Raw genomic sequence first — 18,858 nt, forward strand, 5'->3', positions numbered from 1 at the left:
TCCCAGCGCCAACCTCTTCAGGAGGACACTGGCTGATCCAGGGTCTTCCACTGAGTTCCTTTTAAAATAGCACCGTCCCCAGTCCGTTGTTGTGGGCCCATCTACGTGACAGCCTCAGTCATGTTTGTTAGTGCTCGTCCCCGACACCTTGGAGAGTAGATGGGACCTGCCAGTGACCCTTGTCAAAGAGAGGAATAGGCCACTGAGCAGACGGGCCTCCTGGGTGTGCAGGGGGGAGAGTAGGGAGCTCCCCACCCCACACAATACCAGAGCTGCCCTCCTATGGGGAGGGCTGTCCTAGGCCTCACGTGGATGAAGAACAAACTCCAATCCCCCCCCTCCCCCCGGGTGCATGGCAATGTTCTACGCGGCTGTGTGCAGAGGAGCTGGAGCCATTGGCTGGGGGTGACGCCCTCGCTGACCTGACCCACAGGTTTTGAAGCTGGGTCTGCAGGAGCAGCCACGCTCCAGCCCTCCACCTGGCAGCCTGCTAACGCTTGCCTACCTAGGACCCATGAAGCCCCCCTTCAGTTCTATTGGTGAAGTCTCAGAGCAGCTGATCCGCTGCTGGCTTAAGTTGGGCCAGCCATCAGCACAGGAACTGGTCTGAACACTTGAGCTCCACCCTGCTCTGGACTGTGCGCCTGGTGCTTCCCGCTCCCACGGCTTGATTTCCTGGCATCCTGACCCGGCCTGACACCTGGCATCGGATTGGTGATTCTGACCCTCCTATCCTGACTCAGCCGACTCCTGTCTTGTGACTGAGGACTCTGGGTCTGGCTGCCCACCACCCAGCTGTGACACTTGCTGCATTGCAGAATTGTGACTAAATGGGAAGCTTGGATCATGACGCACCTGGATGTGTGGGAATTTCATAGATTCCAAGGCCATCAGCGTCATCTGGTCAGATTGTGTGTATATATATATATTTATGTATGTATATTTGGTAGGGCCCTGTATAACTAGGGCCCTACCAAATTCCTGGTCCATTTTGGTCAATTTCATAGTCACAGGATTTTTAAAATCTTAAATTTCATGGTTTCCAATATTTAAATCTGAAATTTCACAGTGTTGTAACCATGGGGAATCCCAGCCCCAAAAGAGGTCGTGGGGGGGTTGCAAGGCTATTGTAGAGCGGTCGCGGTGTTGCCACCCTCACTTCTGTGCTGCTGCTGGTGGCAGTGCTGCCTTCAGAGCTGGGCACCTGGCCAGCAGCCGCCGCTCTCCGTCCGCCCAGCTCTGAAGCGGCGCAGAAGTAAGGGTGTCAATACTGCAACCCCCTTACAATAGCCAGATTTCACCGGAGACACCAGATTTCATGGTCCATGCTGTGTTTTTCACAGCTGTGTATTTGGTAGGCCCTCTGTATCACAGAGGACTCCCCTGAATTCCTGTTGAACTAGAGCAGATCTCTTTGGAAAAACATGTAAACTTGATTTACCGGTTGCCAGTGATGGATAATCCATCCCAACCCTGGATAAGTTGTTCCAAGGGCGTGGCTGCATCATGGCCCAACCATGTCAGCGGTGTCACAGATTCCTTTTGCGGCACCGTAGCGTGAGGCCATCAGTAAACGAGGGTACTCATTGCTTAATGAGCCAGATTAGCTGGAGTGTGAGTGTGTGGGAGGGAGCCCGGAGGAAATGGGGTGCTGTGTCCTGCTTTTCAGGGTGCTCTTTCTGGCTGCCCTGGATCCTGTAGCCTTTTCCCTTTTCTCTGGTACGAAAGATCCTCGCGAACAAGGCGTTAAAGAGCCTGGCGTGTCACCCAGAACCCAGGGTCTAACTTGGGTAGGAGGCAGTGCTTAATTTGTAATGAAAGAGGTGCTGGGACTCAAGCAATTTTTTTTACATTCATAACTGATGCAGCAAGCCCAGAGGTGCTGGGGCTATGAATGGCCAAGCCCAGAGGTGCCTGACAAGCCTTGGCACAAATTAAACACTGGCAGGAGGCAGACGTCGTGGGTCTGTCAGCTCCAGCTCTGAGGGGGCGCCCGGCAGCAGCCCAGGTTGTGCTGGCTGTGCGCTTGAGAGCTCTGCCCTTTGGCAGGCAGCCGAGTGAAGTCCAGCAGGGAGCCCCGCTTCTTGCTCAGCTCGCAGAGAGATTCCATGGGAGAGGTTTGCTCTTTTGATGGCATATTGTAGCTTGCCAGCTCTCTGAGTGCTGTGACGGGCAGGCTGTGGGTCCGAGCCACCGCGTGGCAGGGCTCAGTGGTGATTCTCCCCCCGAAGCAGCACAGGGAGGGCTTGGCAGCGTCTGAGCAGAAAGCCTCAGTTGGGCTTGGTTTCCTCAGGGTTTGATGTCAGCCTTGAAGCAAAACTGCAGCTCAGCGCTAGAATCGTCTCGGGGGGAGGGGGGAGTCTTAACGCAGCTGGTGGGGCAGAGAGGAGGAGAGTGGCGCGAATAATGGATTTTTCAGTTTGCTGGCCAGTCTGAAAAAAATGAAGAAGGGAAAATTTGGAGGGGGCGGGGAAAGGAAAAGGTTTTGGATGAAAAATTTCGCTCCGCTGTAGGGGCGTCTCACATCTCTCTCCTCCTTTCCCTTCCATTGAGGTGTTTGTCATTCACTGACTCGGAGCTGCCTTTACCCATCTCTCCGGCTTCCCCTGGGTGGGATATGGAGAACTGGGGATAGTGAAAGATTGGCCTACTCAGGACGTTTGCTGTGCAGAGGAGACTGTGTGTGGTGGTGGGTGTCCACACCCCTTGGAAGAAGCGCCTATTGAGCAAGTGTACGCCCAGTCTCACATTAATTATTTTGCAGCTGCTGAACGCACTGGGTGCATCTGGAAAATGCCTGGGCAGCCCGCATGCCATGCAACGTTCCTGGCACATCCAGATGTTTTCAACTGGAATGATCTTTTAGCAGAACACCAGAGTTGTCTATGCGGAGATAATGGGGGAATGGAGGCAGGGTCAATTCTAGGGTCCCGTTATTGTGAGGCAAGTGGGTATTTTTGGGCCCTGGATGTTGCTATTTAAAAAACCAACAACCTTCCTGGAGTCCAGCAGGTAGTCGGATCCCTGGAAAATCTTGGGGTTTGAGTTTAAAAAGGCAAAATGTGGTTACTGTGCCAGGACTATGTCATTTTCACTTCCACTGCTTAACATTGGATAACTTGGCACATATTTGGCCCTTTGGAGTAGGGTGACCAGATGTCCCGATTTTATAGGGACAGTCCCGATTTTGGGGTCTTTTTCTTATATAGGTTCCTATTACCCCCCACCTCCATCCCGATTTTTCACATTTGCTGTCTGGTCACCCTACTTTGGAGCCCTTGAAAATCGTCTGCGGGGTGTGTGTGTGTGCGTGCTTGTGTGTGTGAGAGAGAGAGAATGTCCCATTAGCCCTGGTAGCACCAGGTCTGGATGGAGGGGTGTGGGGCACCGTGTATGGTCCACTTTCTTAATGAAATGCTTTATCCCATTGAGGCTTTCCAAGAAGTCCCTATTGGTCTTTCAGAGAGTTGTTACCTGTGAATTTATTTTCCAGGCCTTTGATCTGTCTCTAATGTAATTATCCTCTCAGCTTGTGTTTTTTTTTTAAATTACTGTATGAGGCCAGGGCTATTATACATCTCCTAATGTCTCCCATGTGGCGGACTTGTGCATCCAGAGGGAAAAATCATACAGCAATTCCATAGCACCTTTTTATTAGAGGATCTCAAAGCACTTTGCAAATGTGTAATTAAAGCTCTCAACACTCCCCAGGTGGTAGATGAGTAGTGTTCCCAGTTTAATTGATGGGGGAACCCAGGCACAGAGGTTGAGTTTCTTGCCTTGCAGAAACTGAAGTGCCCCTGCTGGCTCTTCTAGTTAAACAGGTTCATAGCCAGGGCAGTGAGTAGGGGAGAGGTCTGAGAAACGCTTGCATGATAAAGAACTGAGCAGCATTGCTTCAGTGATGGGGACGCATTCCAGGGTGGATGGCTGTGGAGCTCTGAGGAGGGGAGGGGAATTCCTATTGGGAGGTAGGGATGGGCTGGCCCTTCCAGTGTGTGGGCAGTGGGGCACTGCTAGGTACAGTGAGAGGAGCTGGGAAGCAGGTTAGTGAGATGGGGGAAGTTATTCATTCTCCGTCTCATGCACGTACTGGTGCTAGTGGAGCAGGGTTCCAGCTTTCCAGTGTGGTGACTCCTCCGTGGACCTGGCCTTCCGCTACTTGGCTCTGGGGATGCGTATACAGGTAAGCTATGCAAGTCCACAGCATGAGCAACAGAGCCTTCTGCTGCTCCCTGGCAGTGTTACTTGTTAGCCGTAGGGGCGTGTGCTCCGGCGTGATTACACCCTATTTGCGAGCTTGGGCCCTCATTCTGTGATGGTTCAGTCACCGGTCGTCAGCAAGGGTTGAACTCTGGGTCCTTGGGCAGGAACATCATGCTGGCACTTGAGCTAAAAGAGTAACTGCATTAGCTGGTAGCTGTAGCAGGCTCTGACCATATGGTGTGGATCAGTGGCCAGAGGAAGACATGGTTTACTTACATGGCACACTTGAACATGCTGTTGGGTGTGCTCAGGGAGGGTGCAAGGATGTTTCGCGCCCTAGGCAAAACTTCCACCTTGCGCCCGCCCCTTCCCCCCCCCCCCAGCCCTGTGGCAGCTCTCTGCCCCCCCCACCCTAAGGCGCCCCCCCCCTGCGGCAGCACCCCCCCTGCAGCAGCCCTCCCCCTCCGCCCTGAGATGCTCCCCCCTGGCAGCTCCCTGCCCCAGCTCACCTCTGCTCTGCCTGCTCCCCGAGCATGCCGTCACCGCTCCACTTCTCCCGCCTCCCAGGCTTGCGGCGCCAATCAGCTGTTTGGCGTCGCAAGCCTGGGAGGGAGAGAAGCAGAGCGGGGCGGTGGCTCATGGGAGGAGGCGGAGCAGAGGTAAGCTGGGACAGGGAGTTCCCTTACTTGCTGCAGGCGGCCCTCCCCGCGCCCCCCTGCCCCAGCTCCCTCCGTCTAAATGCTGACGATGACCGGGGCAGCCGAAGATCCGGTTGCCGCCGAAGGACCCGAAATGGCACCCCCCCAAATGCTAGTGCCCTAGGCGACCGCCTAGGTTGCCTAATGGGTTGCACCGGCCCTGGGTATGCTCAAAAATAATCTTCTGGGCAGGTGATGAGCAATAACCCTGATGTTCCCTCTTCTTCCCTCCTCCAAATTTCAAATGCCTCCCGCTGCTCCCTGGGCTGCGCTCTCCCCATGCTCAGTGAGTGCGTTCAGGTACAGAGTACATGGGCTTCCAGCATAGTGTCCTTAATGCGTGTTTGTTTTCGAGGGCTCCTGCTTTCCCTCCTTGGATAATAATTGCCTTGAAACAGAGAGAAGAAACCAAACCACAGTCCATCTCTGCCTTTGTGGGTAAGCGCATGTACCTTCGGTGCACCTGCCTGGAGCTTCTATCAGGCTAAGGTGTGACACCCATATCACTCTTCTGGGTGGCACCCCCACAGGGACACCCATATCACTCTTCTGTAGCAAGTCCTGGATTGTTACTAGTGCTATGGTGGCAGCAGCAGCAGCCCTGAATAGCTGCAGTGCTAGAAACTGCTATTAATCGCTACGCTATAAAATCGGCCTCTCTTCCTGAGAGCCCAGATCCCATAATCCTGCCTTAACCAGGACGATGCAAGCACCGCTTGTTAGTGCAATGCTTTATCCCATTCAGACTTTCTTCCAGGAAGTTCCTGTTGATCTCTGAGAGTTGTTACTTGTATGTTTATTTTCCAGGCTTTTGATCTGTCTCTAATGTGATTATCCTCTCAGCTTGTTTAATTGTATTATATTTTATTTTTAGTATGATCCTAATGTCTCCCATGTGGCAAACTTGTGCATTCAGATGGAAAAAACGTATTGCACTTCCAGAGCACCTTTTTATTAGAGGATCTCACAGCAGTTTGAACGAGGCGTCCTTGTGGCACCTTAGAGACTAACAAATTTATTTGAGCATAAGCTTTCGTGGGCTACTGCCCACTTCATCGGATGAATGCAGTGAAAAATACAGTAGGAAGACGATATATACAGAGAACATGAAAAAATGGGTGTTGCCATACCAACTCTAATGAGACTAATTGATTAAGGTGGGCTGTGGGCTTTAGCAAATAAATTTGTTACTGTATTTTCCACTGCATGCATCTGATGAAGTGGGCTGTAGCCCATGAAAGCTTATGCTCAAATAAATTTGTTAGTCGCTAAGGTGCCACAAGTACTCCTCCTTCCTTTTGCTGAAACAGACTAACATGGCTACCACTCTGAAACCTGTCTCAAAGCTCTTTGTAAATCTGTAATTAAATCTCTCAATGCTCTCCAGCTGGCAGATGAATGGTGTTCTTATTTTAATTGGTGGGGAAACTGAGGCACGGTGGTTGAGTTGCTGGCCCAAGGCTGCAGTGAGGCAGTGGCAGAGCCAGGAATAGAGCCAGCGAGCCCTGCTCATTTGTCCGTTTCAAGCATTAGATGTTGCTGCCCGGAGAGAAGGAACCCAGGTTCTAATCACTTGATTGCTACAACTTTCATTTTTGTATAGAATTCTGACAGCGGGATGGAGTTCTAATTTTTTTAAATTAAAGTTAAATTAAAGACAGGGGGAACCCTTTGGAATCTAAAGGACCTTCCTTTCCTGTCTAGATTAGAACAATAGCAATATGGGTTGAATTTTAAGCCTACAGTATATCATACTGATAGTGCCCATTTACGAGTGTGACATTGCTGATGACTGGCAGTAGTGTTCATTCTTTTTCTTTCTCTAGTGTATGCACTGCAATGCACTGTCTCTTCCTTGCTCCTTCTGGTAATTTGCAACTACCCAGAGCTGAACTGCCGATTGAACAATGCTTGCTTTCAGTGATTAGGAAACACTCTAGAGGGACTTTTGGGTTAAATTTATCTCCATATCTAGGGCTCGGTTCTGCAAATCCGTATTCAAGTGGGCCCTGATTCCGCAAGGCACTTAAGTTTAAAATGTAAGCGTTTGCTTAAATTCCATTGATTGTGATGAATGCTTAAGTGCTGGTTTAAATGAGAGCCATGGGTAATCGCGCTGATTGGCTACATGAGGAATGCTCATGTACACGAGTAAGAGTTTCCGTAGATTTTTAATTTGTTGACCAATCCCTCTGTTTTACCCCCGCTCAGATAACTAGAACCGTATCTCTGAATCATTTGTGTGTTCGTCTCTTTAAAGTTCCAGTGAAGGTACTGAAGTTAAGAAGCATTCCCCTGCAGTGCCTGCAACCCAGACTTTGCAGGTCCCTGCTGGTGTGGGAGAACTCCAATGTGGACCTAGAAATTATTTTGGTTTTCGCACTCTTTAGGGTGATATTAACAGATCTCTTGAAATGTTTTTAAACCATCCTAGAGTGATCAGGGAAAAGATAAAAAGGATTAATACAGGGGTGGGCAAACTACGGCCCGGGGGCCTCATCTGGCCCTCGAGCTCTCGCTGGGGAGCGGGGACAGGGGCTTGTTCCACTCCGTGCGGCTCCCAGAAGCAGCGGCATGTCCGTTCTCCGGCTCCCATGCGTAGGGACAGCCTGGGGGCTCTGCACTCTGTCCCCACCCCAAGTGCTGCCCCCGCAGCTCCCATTGGCTGGGAACCGTGGCCAATGGAAGCTACAGGGGCGGAGCCTGCGGACAGGGCAGCGCGCAGAGCCGCCTGGCCACGCCTCCGCGTAGGAGCTGGAGGGGGGACATGCTGCTGCTTCTGGAAGCTGCTTGAGGTAAGCACTGCCCAGGAGCCTGCACCCTTGACCCCCTCCCATGTCCCGACCCCCTCCCATGTCCCAACCCCCTGCCCCAGCCCTGTTCCCTCTCCTGCCCTCTGAACCCCTCGGTCCCAGCCTGGAGCACCCTCCTGCACCCTAATTTTGTGAGCATTCATGGCCCGCCATGCAATTTCCATACCCAGATGTGGCCCTCGGGCCAAAAAGTTTGCCCACCCCTGATCTAATAGCTACCATACTAGACTCCGAAGCAGGATTCTTGTTTGTATTCCTTGCTTTGCTGCAGAGTTTATTACTACTTATGTTCATAGTGCATAGGAGCCCTGTTCTAGACCAGGACCCCATTATCCTGGGTGCTATACAAACACAAGACAAAAAGATAGCTCCTTCTTTCTCCAAGGATCTTACAGTCTAAGTTGCTGTGTGACCTCGGGCAAGTCCCTTGACCTTCCTACAAGTCCGTTTCCCCATCTGTAAACACAGAGAATTACTCCAGAAGGATGTTGAGGCTTAATTGTCTGTAAATTGTCTCCCTGCTGCTGGTCTGCAGCACCCTCTAGCCTGCGTGCGGTTCTGGTTTCCGTTTGCATGTGGTTGGTGGCGGGGGAGTGATGATCTGGGTTGTCTGAGGCTCCACATGACGTCCCCCTGGGTGGTCTGTGTCATGCTGAGCTGCAGTCTGAGCTGTTGAAAATCCAAATAAAGAGTCCAGTAAATATTGTTTGACTCAAGTAGCCTTTGTTATCGCTTTGATGTCGCCTGTTCCAAGACTCCTGGTGAGAAACCCACTAGTACAGGCTGAGCTGTGCTGCTGTGGCGCTTCCGCTGGCTTGTGGTCAATGGCGCATGGCCTCCTGCATCTGTAAACATTAACCCACGAATGGCAGATGCTGGCCCCCTCTTGCTCGCTAGGAAGCTTGCTCCCAACGGGGCATGGACTCTGGGAGTGCAGAGCCCCAGTGTCAAGGGATCTCTCTTTAGAGATGGTTTTTGTCCCCTCTTTTAATGAGTTATTGATCTCTGAAGGTGAAGTGTTTCTGTGCTGCTGTTTATCCCCTCGCCCATGCAGGGTTGTTTGTAGGACCACATGTGGCTTGGGCAGCGCCGAGGGCTCGTTGGCTTTGGGTCATTCGTGAGGTGGTTGGGACTGGGGGCACTAGTGCTGCAGTTCGTAGGCTCACGCGTAAGGGCTGACTCTAGAAAAGATCCTGGAAGCGTTTTTGTGGGTCTCTTGGAGGACGTGCATAGCTACACATAGAAACCTGGGGAAAACGAGAGGTCAAAGTTTGGCTCTTCCGATCATTCTAGTAACTTCTGCCTGCTCCTTGCAGGTGTGCAGACTCCCTGGGAGTCCTGCTCTCCTGAATGGGTACATCGGAGGATGGTGAACAAACAGGAAGTGATACCTTGAGAGGGCAACATACAGTTGTATGTAACATCTGGTCACCAAACCATGTCCAGTGTCCTAGGGCCACTTCCCCTCGCCTGTGCATTATCTGTGGTAACTCTCAGAGCAGGGGTTAAGGTAGCTCTTTGACATGCCCCTTCCACTGAGAAAAGGTGGGAGAGAGAGGCAGTCGCACAGCAGGTCAATGGCAGAGCAGGGATAGAACATATATCTCCTTACTCCCCGTCCGGTGCCCTCTCCACTGCCTAGTCAAGTCATGACTGCCTGGCGGCAACCCTGATCCCTACAAGTGGGAGAGATGCTGTGCTGGACAGGGCAGCTAATGCTCAGTGGAAGAACAGAGTTAGTCACAGGGCAGCCCTTTGTGACTCATACCCCTCTCTGCTTATGTACCAGAACGGAGCTGCTGCGAGAGAACCCTCCGCGCAGAAGCTGCTGCTGGAAGCACATTTGCTTGGGGCCCCTGCTATCAGCTGATCCAGGTCTTAGTCCTCCCCTGCCTGTGGCATGTGATATTAACCACACGCACTAATCTCCTGAGCTCAGGGAACCGCCTGTCCAGCGCAGCCCAGCTCCTGGGATTCCAGAGTGGGAACAAAGACCGAATTCTGCGTCTGAGCCAGTCAACAGATGGCAGGAATTAGGAGTGAGACGATGACCGTTTCTTTGGATTGGAAATCCCTGCGGCAGCAGCCGCTCAGGCTCCTGGGTAAGGGTGAGCGAAGCCAGTCATAGCGGGAAGAGCATGGAGGGGGCTGCAGCTGGGGTGGATGGCCAGAGAAATTCCGCACCTTCGCCCCACCAGCCCACACCGAGCTAACACCCATCAGCACTGCACGGAGGCTCCCGCCCTGCCCTCCATGTGGCAACCTTCCCAAGCTCTCACAGTGGGGTGGAGCCGATCGGGTTGGTCTCAGGCGCCTGCAGGAATCCACAACCCTCAGACCAGTCTGGTTGCTCTTGGTGCCCTGTACAAGGTGGGAACCGGCTGGGCCTGTGGGATCTCCCATGGTGATCGCAGCCTGATGATTCTGTATGCTAGGTCCCACATGCCATATGCAGCAGTCAGGTGCGGTGGGCGGTAGGGACAGCCTTGGGCACAGGAACAGGCATAGGGGGAGAGAGGTGTTGGAGGGCCAGTGGGAAAGTGCCTATGTCAGCAAATGGAGCTAGTGGGGATGACTGGACTGACTGTGGTGCCACACATGTGACTGCTGGGGATGGCCCGGGAGCCCGTGTGCAGTAGGAAGCGCTAGCCTCAGGCCCACCGAACTGTGCTCGTGTTCTATTGCTGCAGACCCCTGGAGCAGGTTCTGGTGGTTGCGGGCAGTGACGAGGAGTCAGACAGACCCTCTGGGTTCTGTTCCCGCTGTGCCACTGACCCCAGGGAGGCTGTGGTGCTCCGAGCGGCGTGGCCCTGGGGTGGAAGGGAAGGAGGAGCAGAGCGCGTGGCAGCCTGGCAGCAGAAGTGCTTTGTGCATGGAATGGGTGCAGCACGGATGGCAGCGTTCTAGCAGCGACAGGGGAGTCTCTGCCGAGATGGCCATTGAGGGGCCAGCTGTGGGGGTCTTTGATATGGGCGCTTGTCCATTACCCGTGGGAGTGAGACCACTCGTGCGGACCAGTCATTAATCTGGGCAAGGCGGGCGGGCTCCAGATCAGTGCTGGACTCGTGTAGGTGTCAGGGAGGGGAAAGGTCACCTGAGTTCCTTCCCTGATGGGAGACTTTGAATAATGCTCCATTTCCACACCAGAATCCTGTCTCCCGACCCCACCCGGCAAACAAGCGAGTGACCCGTCTGTCTCGGCTGGGGTAGGTGGCCTCGCTCAGAGCTGGTTGTTCTTCTAACCTTGGCCGCTCTGGGCCAGGGAGGGTCGGGAGGGAATCCCTCTGCCTGCTAGACTCCCATTTCGCTTCCAGCCTGGCACTACTATCTCACTGTCTGTGCTCCTGTGCTTACAGGGATTAATGGTGATTTCTGCATGAGCCGCCCTCAGGGCTCCCCCTTCTGTGGTTCTCAGAACTTTTCAGCAAGAGAAGCCCAGGCTGTTTTTCTCTTAACCCTTCGGGTGCTGGCCTTTCCTATGGAGGCAGCTGAACAGAGAGCTAGGAGGCCATGGTATGGGCTATGGGTTACTTCCAGTTGTGCCTGGAGGCCCCAGTCAGGGTAGCCTCCCATTGCGCTAGGCGCTGGACTCGGGGAACGAAAGACGGCCCTGCCCCAAAGAGCTGGCAAGGTGGCTACGGTAAACGGGGGCAGGGTAGGAGGGGCTGGCGGCGGTGCATTGGGCACACAGGCGCCCCCATTGGGAGCAGACTCACTGAGCTGTTGCCTGCTGTGTTAGCAGCGGGGTTCTGCATTCAGCGGGGTTGCAAGCCGGTGGCCCTTCACTCACTGCCAGGCCGTCGCCCTCTTTCTTAGAGCCCTTTCCCCCCGTCCAGGATTCTTGGTGTCTCTGGCCAGCAGCCTAAGGCTGCATTCCCCTCCTCCTGCCCTGCAGCGAGCCAGGGACAGCCAGGTGTGCTGGCTGCAGCTCCCCGAACTGCCCTTCCGCTGGGATTCCCAGAGAGGCCTCAGAAATGCGCAGGGGAGCGCCTCGTGGGCTTCAAACCTGCCGCTCTTGCCTTGCCGTTCCAGATGTTCCCAGCTTCTCCTGCTCAGGGTTGTGTAACAATTGAGTCAACTTGAATCCTTTCCCGCTGGAGAGTGGAGCAGTGGGGCCCTCCCTCCGTCTGCCGCACTTAACCCCTTGCTGGTGGGACGTTAGATTTTTGGCAAGATGGGTATATAGGGCAGCAGCAGCGACCCAGCTGGGGAGAGCGGTGCCGCCTGTCCAGGTTTTCCCAGGATCGTCCCCTTTTTTGAAGTAGCTGTCCTGGGCAATCTGTCAGGGTGCTCCGTGCAGGGCTGGGGTGGGGTGCGTGTGCTCTGAGACTGGCTAGGGAAGGAGACTGCATCGATCTTTCCCTAAGAAAACATACCTGATTTTCATTAAGCCTGAACGCAGCCGCTGGCTGCCTGGTGCTTATACGGCACATGTGAGAGGGGATTTGGATCAGGCAGGGGGAGGCTGGAATGGATAGAAGATAACAGGAGAAGGTGCCCTCTGCTCTGTGGGTGGGTTGTGTCTGAAATGAGCAATGATACCAAGTGAAGGGTGGGAAATGGGGACTTTGATGGCTGGGATGTGTCCCGTGCACAAGATGAATGCTCTGCCCTTAATGAAAGCAAGAGTCACTGCAGTGCAATTATTCCTAGGCTGGTAACGCCTGGCAGGTAGATATTCAGTATTCTCTTCTTTCATATAGTGCTCCGTAGCCCTGCGGACAGGCTTTGCAGCCGGCCTCTCTGTCTGTGTCTATCTAAAATCCAGGCTCGGGCTCCTTCCCTCTGCAGCCCATCAAAGGCTGCGTCAGGCCAGGGGAGAATTCCCATGGGGCAGGGGCAGAGTAGGGTGGCCATGAGCAAGCTCCGCTGTCAGTGGTGTGCTGGGAATGGGGCCATTGTGGGCGCCACAAAGACAGGTCTGTGTGGTGCTGCCACCCATTGGCAGCCTGGTTTGGGCTCCATGGGGGCAGTTTCAGCCGCCGAGCAGGCCAGACTTGGCTCAAAGCCACCTGAGCACCCCCTGCCCCTGGGATGCCAGGTTTGTGCTGCATCTCCAAGAGGCACCCACAGAAATCACTTCCTCCAACAATGAAACGTGGCCATTTCTGGAGTGGGATTTCACAGCTGCTCAACAGCGCTCAGCTCTGCACAACAGCTCAGGAGAGGAACTGATGAATAAAGCCTGAACTGCGGGAGGCATGTACATAAGAACGGCCAGACTGGGTCAGACCAAAGGTCCATCTAGCCCAGTATCCTGTCTACCGACAGTCGCCAATACCAGGTGCCCCAGAGGGAATGAACCGAACACGTAATCATCAAGTGATCCATCCCCTGTTGCCCATGCCCAGCTTCTGGCAAACAGAGGCTAGGGACACCATCCCTGCCCATCCTGGCTAGTAGCCATTGATGGACCTGTGCTCCATGAATGTACCTAGTTCTTTTTTGAACCCTGTTATAGTCTTGGTCTTCACAACATCCTCTGGCAAAGAGTTCCACAGGTTGACTGTGGGTTGTGTGAAGAAATACTTCCTTTTGTTTGTTTTAAACCTGTTGCCTATTAATTTCATTTGGTGACCGCTAGTTCTTGTGTTATGAGAAGGGGTAAATAACACTTCCTTATTGACTTTCTCCACCCCAGTCATGATTTTATAGACCTCTATCATATCCCCCTTAGTTGTCTCTTTTCCAAGCTGAAAAGTCCCAGTCTTATTCATTTCTCCTCGTATGGCAGCCGTTCCATACCCCAATAATTTTAGTTGCCTTTTTCTGAACCTTTTCCAATTCCAATATATCTTTTTTGAGATGGGGTGACCACATCTGCACGCAGTATTCAAGATGTGGGCGTACCATGGATTTCTGTGGAGGCAATGTGATATTTTCTCTTATTATCTAACCCTCTCTTAATGATGCCCAACATTCTGTTTTGCCACCTCACTGTTTACCCCTTTTTCCAGATCATTTATGAATCTATTGAATAGGACTGGGCCCAATTTCACCGCAGTTCTACCCAGTCCCTAGCTAGCTGAGCAGGCCAGGGGAACATACGGGGTTGTGTTCTTGAAAAGGGCGACGGATACCGAAATGATGTATACCAGGGACCCACCAGTACAGTTCTGTACAGTACTCCTCTGAGAGTGCCCCGTCCCTGCTCCTCCCTCTCCTATAGGCGCGGGGACTAGGAGTGCGGGGGATGTTGCAGCACCCCCGGTTTTACACGGGACTGCTGGCCCCACGCCCAGGCTTTCACTCCCCAGCCCGGGGCTTGGGTCCCGGCTACCGGCCCTGCTCTTCGGCCGCTGGCCCCATGCCTGGGGCCCTGTGCCCGGGACTCAGTTCCCCGGCCCTGCAACTGGAGCTTGGGTCCCGGCTGCTGGTCCCGCTTCCCAGCCGCTGCCTGGGGCTCTGCTCTTGTGGTGCTGGCCCCACTCCCTGGCCACTGGCACCGTGTCCGGGGCCCCGCACCCAGCCCCCCACTCCCAGGGCTCTGCTCCTGGGGTCCTGGCCGCAGGCCCCACGGCCAGGGGTCTGCCACTGGCCCCGCTCGCGGGGTTCTGGTTGTGTGCCCAAGACTCCACTCCTGGCCCCGTGCCCACCTCCAGCCTTTGCCCCCTTACCTCTGTCTGGGTCCTCCTGTACCGGAGACACGGCACTGCTCCCAAATGCTGCTGAACAACTGATTGCGGCAGGCAGGAGGCACCTGAGTTGATTGGAAGACAAAAGTACAGTACTATACAATAGGGGAACATATTTCAATTCACCTCAGTCCCGATCCGCATAGCCGTCGTTTGCAACCTACAGTACAGTACTGTTCGCCTATTGATGAGCAACAAATATGTGAAACAACGGATAAGGGGGAGACGTATACCAGGGACCCCCGTACTCCACCCAGCCAAGAGCAGTATTCTGGACGTCTCATCGGGTGCTCTCCTCCCGCTGAGGCTGGTGGATGGAGTTATTCCTTGCTTCGAATACACTGTAATGAAAAGAGCTAATGCTCAGAAAAGATATAGGAGGGAATGATCTAATTGTTTTATGGCAGCATTCAGGACATTGACTGGTCCATTAATAACCCTTTCCATGGCCCGCTCTCCCAATAAACCACTTGATTATTGATAAAATGCTTGCTAGTAGTGCAAAAGTCCTTTAGGCTACAATTACGCATCTAAAACAAACAGTCCCAGCTAATTAATCTCTGATAAACACGCCAGCTCCGGAAAGCATGAAACCTGTGCGTGGACTGAGGCTGTCTCGTGGTGATGCCTGGATGTTGTGATGCAACTAGAGCAGTTCAGGAATTTTTCTTTTTTTTTTTCTCTTTTACAGAAAATGTTGTCTCTGCAAAATTTGAATTTTCCATTGGGGGAAAATATCTATTTTGCATATATATATATATATAATAGAGAGAGATATATATACACACACACACTCACTCTCTCTCTCTCTCTTTTGGTTTCGGAATGAAATGTTTTGGGTTAGTTAACGTCAAATCAACAGATGTCAGCCTGGGCTGCCATGGTACCTCATGTCCCCCCATTCTCCCGGGTGCCTGGTTTCCTGTCTGGACTGTGGTGCACCATGGGCTCCCCTGTGGATGAACCATGGAGGCACATCGTGGGAGTCCCGTGAGCACCGTGCATTGTGCCAGGTGTAATTTGGCTGGGTTCTCATCCAGGTTCTCCCACTGCCTCTGGGTGTGATCTTGTGCAAATGACTTGTGCCTCCATTTCCTTCCCCGCAGGGTGTTGGATGTAGTGTCTGTACATGCTCTGAAGATACAGAAGGCCAGGGAGTTTAAGTGCTAAGTAGAAAGGCCCCGGAGAGGTTCAGTGGGAGATTCTAGCCCTTCATTCAAAACAGCCTTTTCCTAACCTCTTCTTGTGCTCCTGCTACCTGGCCCTCCATTGGATTGTCCTCCAGGTTGTGCTTTTCCCACAGGGCGGTGGCCCCAGCAGCGTGTGGGCAAAACGGTGCCAGGATCATGTGCGAGCAGCCATGCCAGGAAGTTAAAGCCCATTATGCTGGCTTGGGGGAGCATTTAGCCTCATTAAGGAATCCTGTGATCCATGGCTTTAAATCACAAGGTTTTGTGTTGGCAGTGACTTCAGTCTAACTGATCTCCGAGCTTCACTCGCTCATACTGGGGTTCACTCCAGTCTTGGAGAATGACCATGCGTGGTACCTTTTGTAACGACTGTGCTAGCTGGTCTGATAAGCCCCAAATAGCTCCCCCCACCCTGTAATGTTAAGGCTGTGCCCTGGGCGTTTGTGTGGATGCCGACGCAGACGTGAGATCGCTAGCTGTGCCGGGCCCACTCTGCCAGAGGAATCGGGCGATCTTGTGGCAGACTCCACCTGGCGTCGTCGTGCTGGGTCGTGAAGTAACTGGGCAACGTTGAGGTGCTCCGTTCTGAGCGAGGTGTGGTTGATCTCTGGAGTCCCGTGAGCAGGGACGGTAGGATCGTCAGAAGAAACAGCTGGAAGTGAGGTGTATAAAGGGCATGCCCCTGCTGGGGAATCCAGTTGCATTGTATCTTTGGCTTGCTGAATTATCTTCTTCTTGGGAGTTTTCTGCAGGTGTTGGTGTAGCTGGCTGATTGGAGCCAAAGTCTTCGTAGGAATGGGTGGTACTGCGGGGAAATGGTCTATGCCCACCTTGTTGCTGGCTTGCCTCAGGGTTGGCATTGCTTAGTGGACTTTGGCTCTCCGTCAACAGTTCTTGTGTATGTGCGCGCCCGCCTGTGTGTTTGTGCGTCCGTCAGTCCCCTGTGCTTTCTGCATGATTGTGTTTTGTTTCCCTCACTCCTCCCTTTGTGTGCTGCTCCTGGAGGCACCTGTAAGTTTAAGGAGAGGGCAGAAGCTGGGTTTCAAATGGGAGGTGGAGCCAGTCCCTGTCTAGACGCGATAAATCGATCCCCGAGCGCTCTCCCGTCCACTGCTGTACCCCAGCTCGGCGAGAGGCGCAGGCGGAGTCGACGGGGGGAGCGGCAGCAGTCGACTCACCGTGGTAAGTGGATCTAAGTACGTCGACTTCAGCTACGTTAGTCACGTAGCTGAAATTGCATAACTTAGATCGATTTCCCCCCTCTCCTCCCCCCCCAGTGTAGACCAGGCCTTAGCATGTGAGCAAATGTTCATCCCTGCCAAGACATGCTTTGTTTAGTTTTTAGTTCTATATGTTTCTGCATGGAAAGAGCTGTGTCAGCTGCAGGAGAGTTTGCGCGCTGTCTTAGGATGTAACTAGAGTAAATTCTTGGGGCAGAGCTGCTCCCTGGGAACAAGGCATTGGTGCTAGGCTGTGATTCCCGGTAGAGGGGATTGTCCTGCGTGCTGTTTGACCGTCTCCTTCCAGGGCTGTTGGATGGGTGTAAATAAGACAAGCTACACTTAGCATAAGTCCAGATTCCACACTACTGATTTCTTTTCCAGGTAGATGACTGTGGCCTTGTATTGCTCAGCACAGGGAACAGACCCTGGTGTCAGAAGGGCCAACAGTAGGAAATAGGATAACCCAGAGAAGCTTTGGCCTGGGATTGTGCCCTACAAGCTGCAGTGTCATGGCTTTCAGGGTCCAGCCCAGTGGTTTGTTGTCTTAATTTTAGCCAGTCCCTGCTAGCAGCTGGCCTCTAGCAGAGCAGGTGAAATTGACAGCAAGCTGGCTGAGTGCTAGTGCCCCCAAGGCTGAACTCCCACAGGTGTGTCATGTTGCTAGTTTGCCCTTTTCCCCTCCTGGCTTCCAAAGGAGTTCTCCCCATCTGTACTAGTCCTTGAGCCAGCGCTTCCCCTGGCATGGAGTCGAGGGTCAGTGAGTGGAAGGAGTCCTGCGAGAGTAGAGGTTGCAGGCTGCCCAGCGCCCATGCTTCTACTCACCTCCCTGCCCCCCTGGAACTTGGCAGAGGAGAGGGGTGACCCTGAGCAAGTCTCCGTTTCTCTGTGCCTCGGTTGCTCCATGCACAAACTGTGAATAAGACCCAGTTTCGTAAGCCAGGCTTTTAGGGAGGGTGTTTTAGACACAGCCTGTTTCTGAATGTGGAACGTGCCCATGGCTGAGTGGTAAGACCAGTGGGATCAGGCCATTGGCTGCATTTCCCTCCAAACTGCAAACAATCCCTCATCATCTCCATGCTGCAAACCACTGGATGCTCGTATTCCAACCTGGCTGATAACTTGCTACAGACTAAGCTGGTCGGGAAGCAAGGCCATGCAAACAGCTGCATTGGCTAATTAACAGCCGCCTAATGTGTATTATTGTTATCTTTTTTGTTTACAACAAAGATTCCTGTGTATTTACAAGGACACTTCTATAGCATTGCTTATATTAACTAAAAAAAAGAGCCAATCCAGAGCCCTCCTGTGAGCTCTTTGTTTCTTGATTTATGGGTATAATGACTTCATTACATGCTGCTGCTAGTAAAGACAGGGTCCCAATGTTGTCTAGTAAAATGGAATTAAACGAAGCTCCAGAAACAGTAACTTTATTTTCCTTTTAAACCATTTTCACCAATTAGGGCTTAAGGATTTTTTTGCATTGCTGGGGTGACTACAAAGTCTGGCCCTTCTCTCCCTGGTGGGAGTGGATTATTCCCAGGATCTGCGTGATTGAAAACATAGAGCTCCGATTGCCTTTCCCCTTGCATGATCTGCAAGGGGGAGGCTGCATTCACAGTGCTGTCCGCAGTCGCTGCAGATTTCCCGGAAGATGTGAAATTGACCATCTGTTGCGCAAAGCCTAACATCTCCCGAAACAATGTGAAATTCAAACTTTCTGCGAGTGCCGAGCTTTGTGCAAACATGGCTTGGAATCCAGGCGCCAGCTGATGTAAATTGGTGTAGTTCCGTTGACTTGACTTAAACCTGAAGACCTTGCCCGGTGCTGGGGGGAAATCAGGAAGTGGGCTTGGTCTGACGGAGTAAAGGGAATGTGATGGTTGTCTGGCAGGCAAGCGTGGGACACCTTCCAGCTTTGAGGAGTGTTGCAGTTGTCTTAGTGTGCCAGTCCCCTGGGCAAGGCCCGAGTGATTCCTTTTTCACGCTCTGCAGGAATGCTAAATGCAGGGGTATAAAACTGGTGAAACTGCATCTATGCAGCAAAATGAACTCAGATGAACAAAACCTTTTGGATAGTAAAAATTCCGGAATGT

General features: G+C 52.8%; 1 protein-coding gene across 18 annotated transcripts in view; it reads left to right on the forward strand.

Annotated features, from left to right (window-relative positions):
- ST3GAL4 (ST3 beta-galactoside alpha-2,3-sialyltransferase 4) overlaps nucleotides 1-18,858 on the forward strand; it is a 154,796-nt gene that overhangs the window by 51,051 nt on the left and 84,887 nt on the right. For 2 of the 18 annotated variants that reach the window (XM_042851965.2, XM_065570459.1), the window contains exon 1: nucleotides 9,151-9,825. The exons of 6 other annotated variants lie outside the window; for them this stretch is intronic. Coding sequence is in view for 3 of the 12 variants with exons in the window: in XM_024107722.3 (XP_023963490.3) it covers nucleotides 3,978-4,186 (209 nt within the window). In the remaining 9 variants the exon portion in view is untranslated. 10 more of the 18 variants (XM_042851964.2, XM_042851968.2, XM_024107722.3 and 7 more) reach the window with 9 other exon arrangements.

Source organism: Chrysemys picta, chromosome 16 (genome assembly GCF_011386835.1).
Source record: "Chrysemys picta bellii isolate R12L10 chromosome 16, ASM1138683v2, whole genome shotgun sequence".
Lineage (NCBI taxonomy): Eukaryota > Metazoa > Chordata > Testudines > Emydidae > Chrysemys > Chrysemys picta.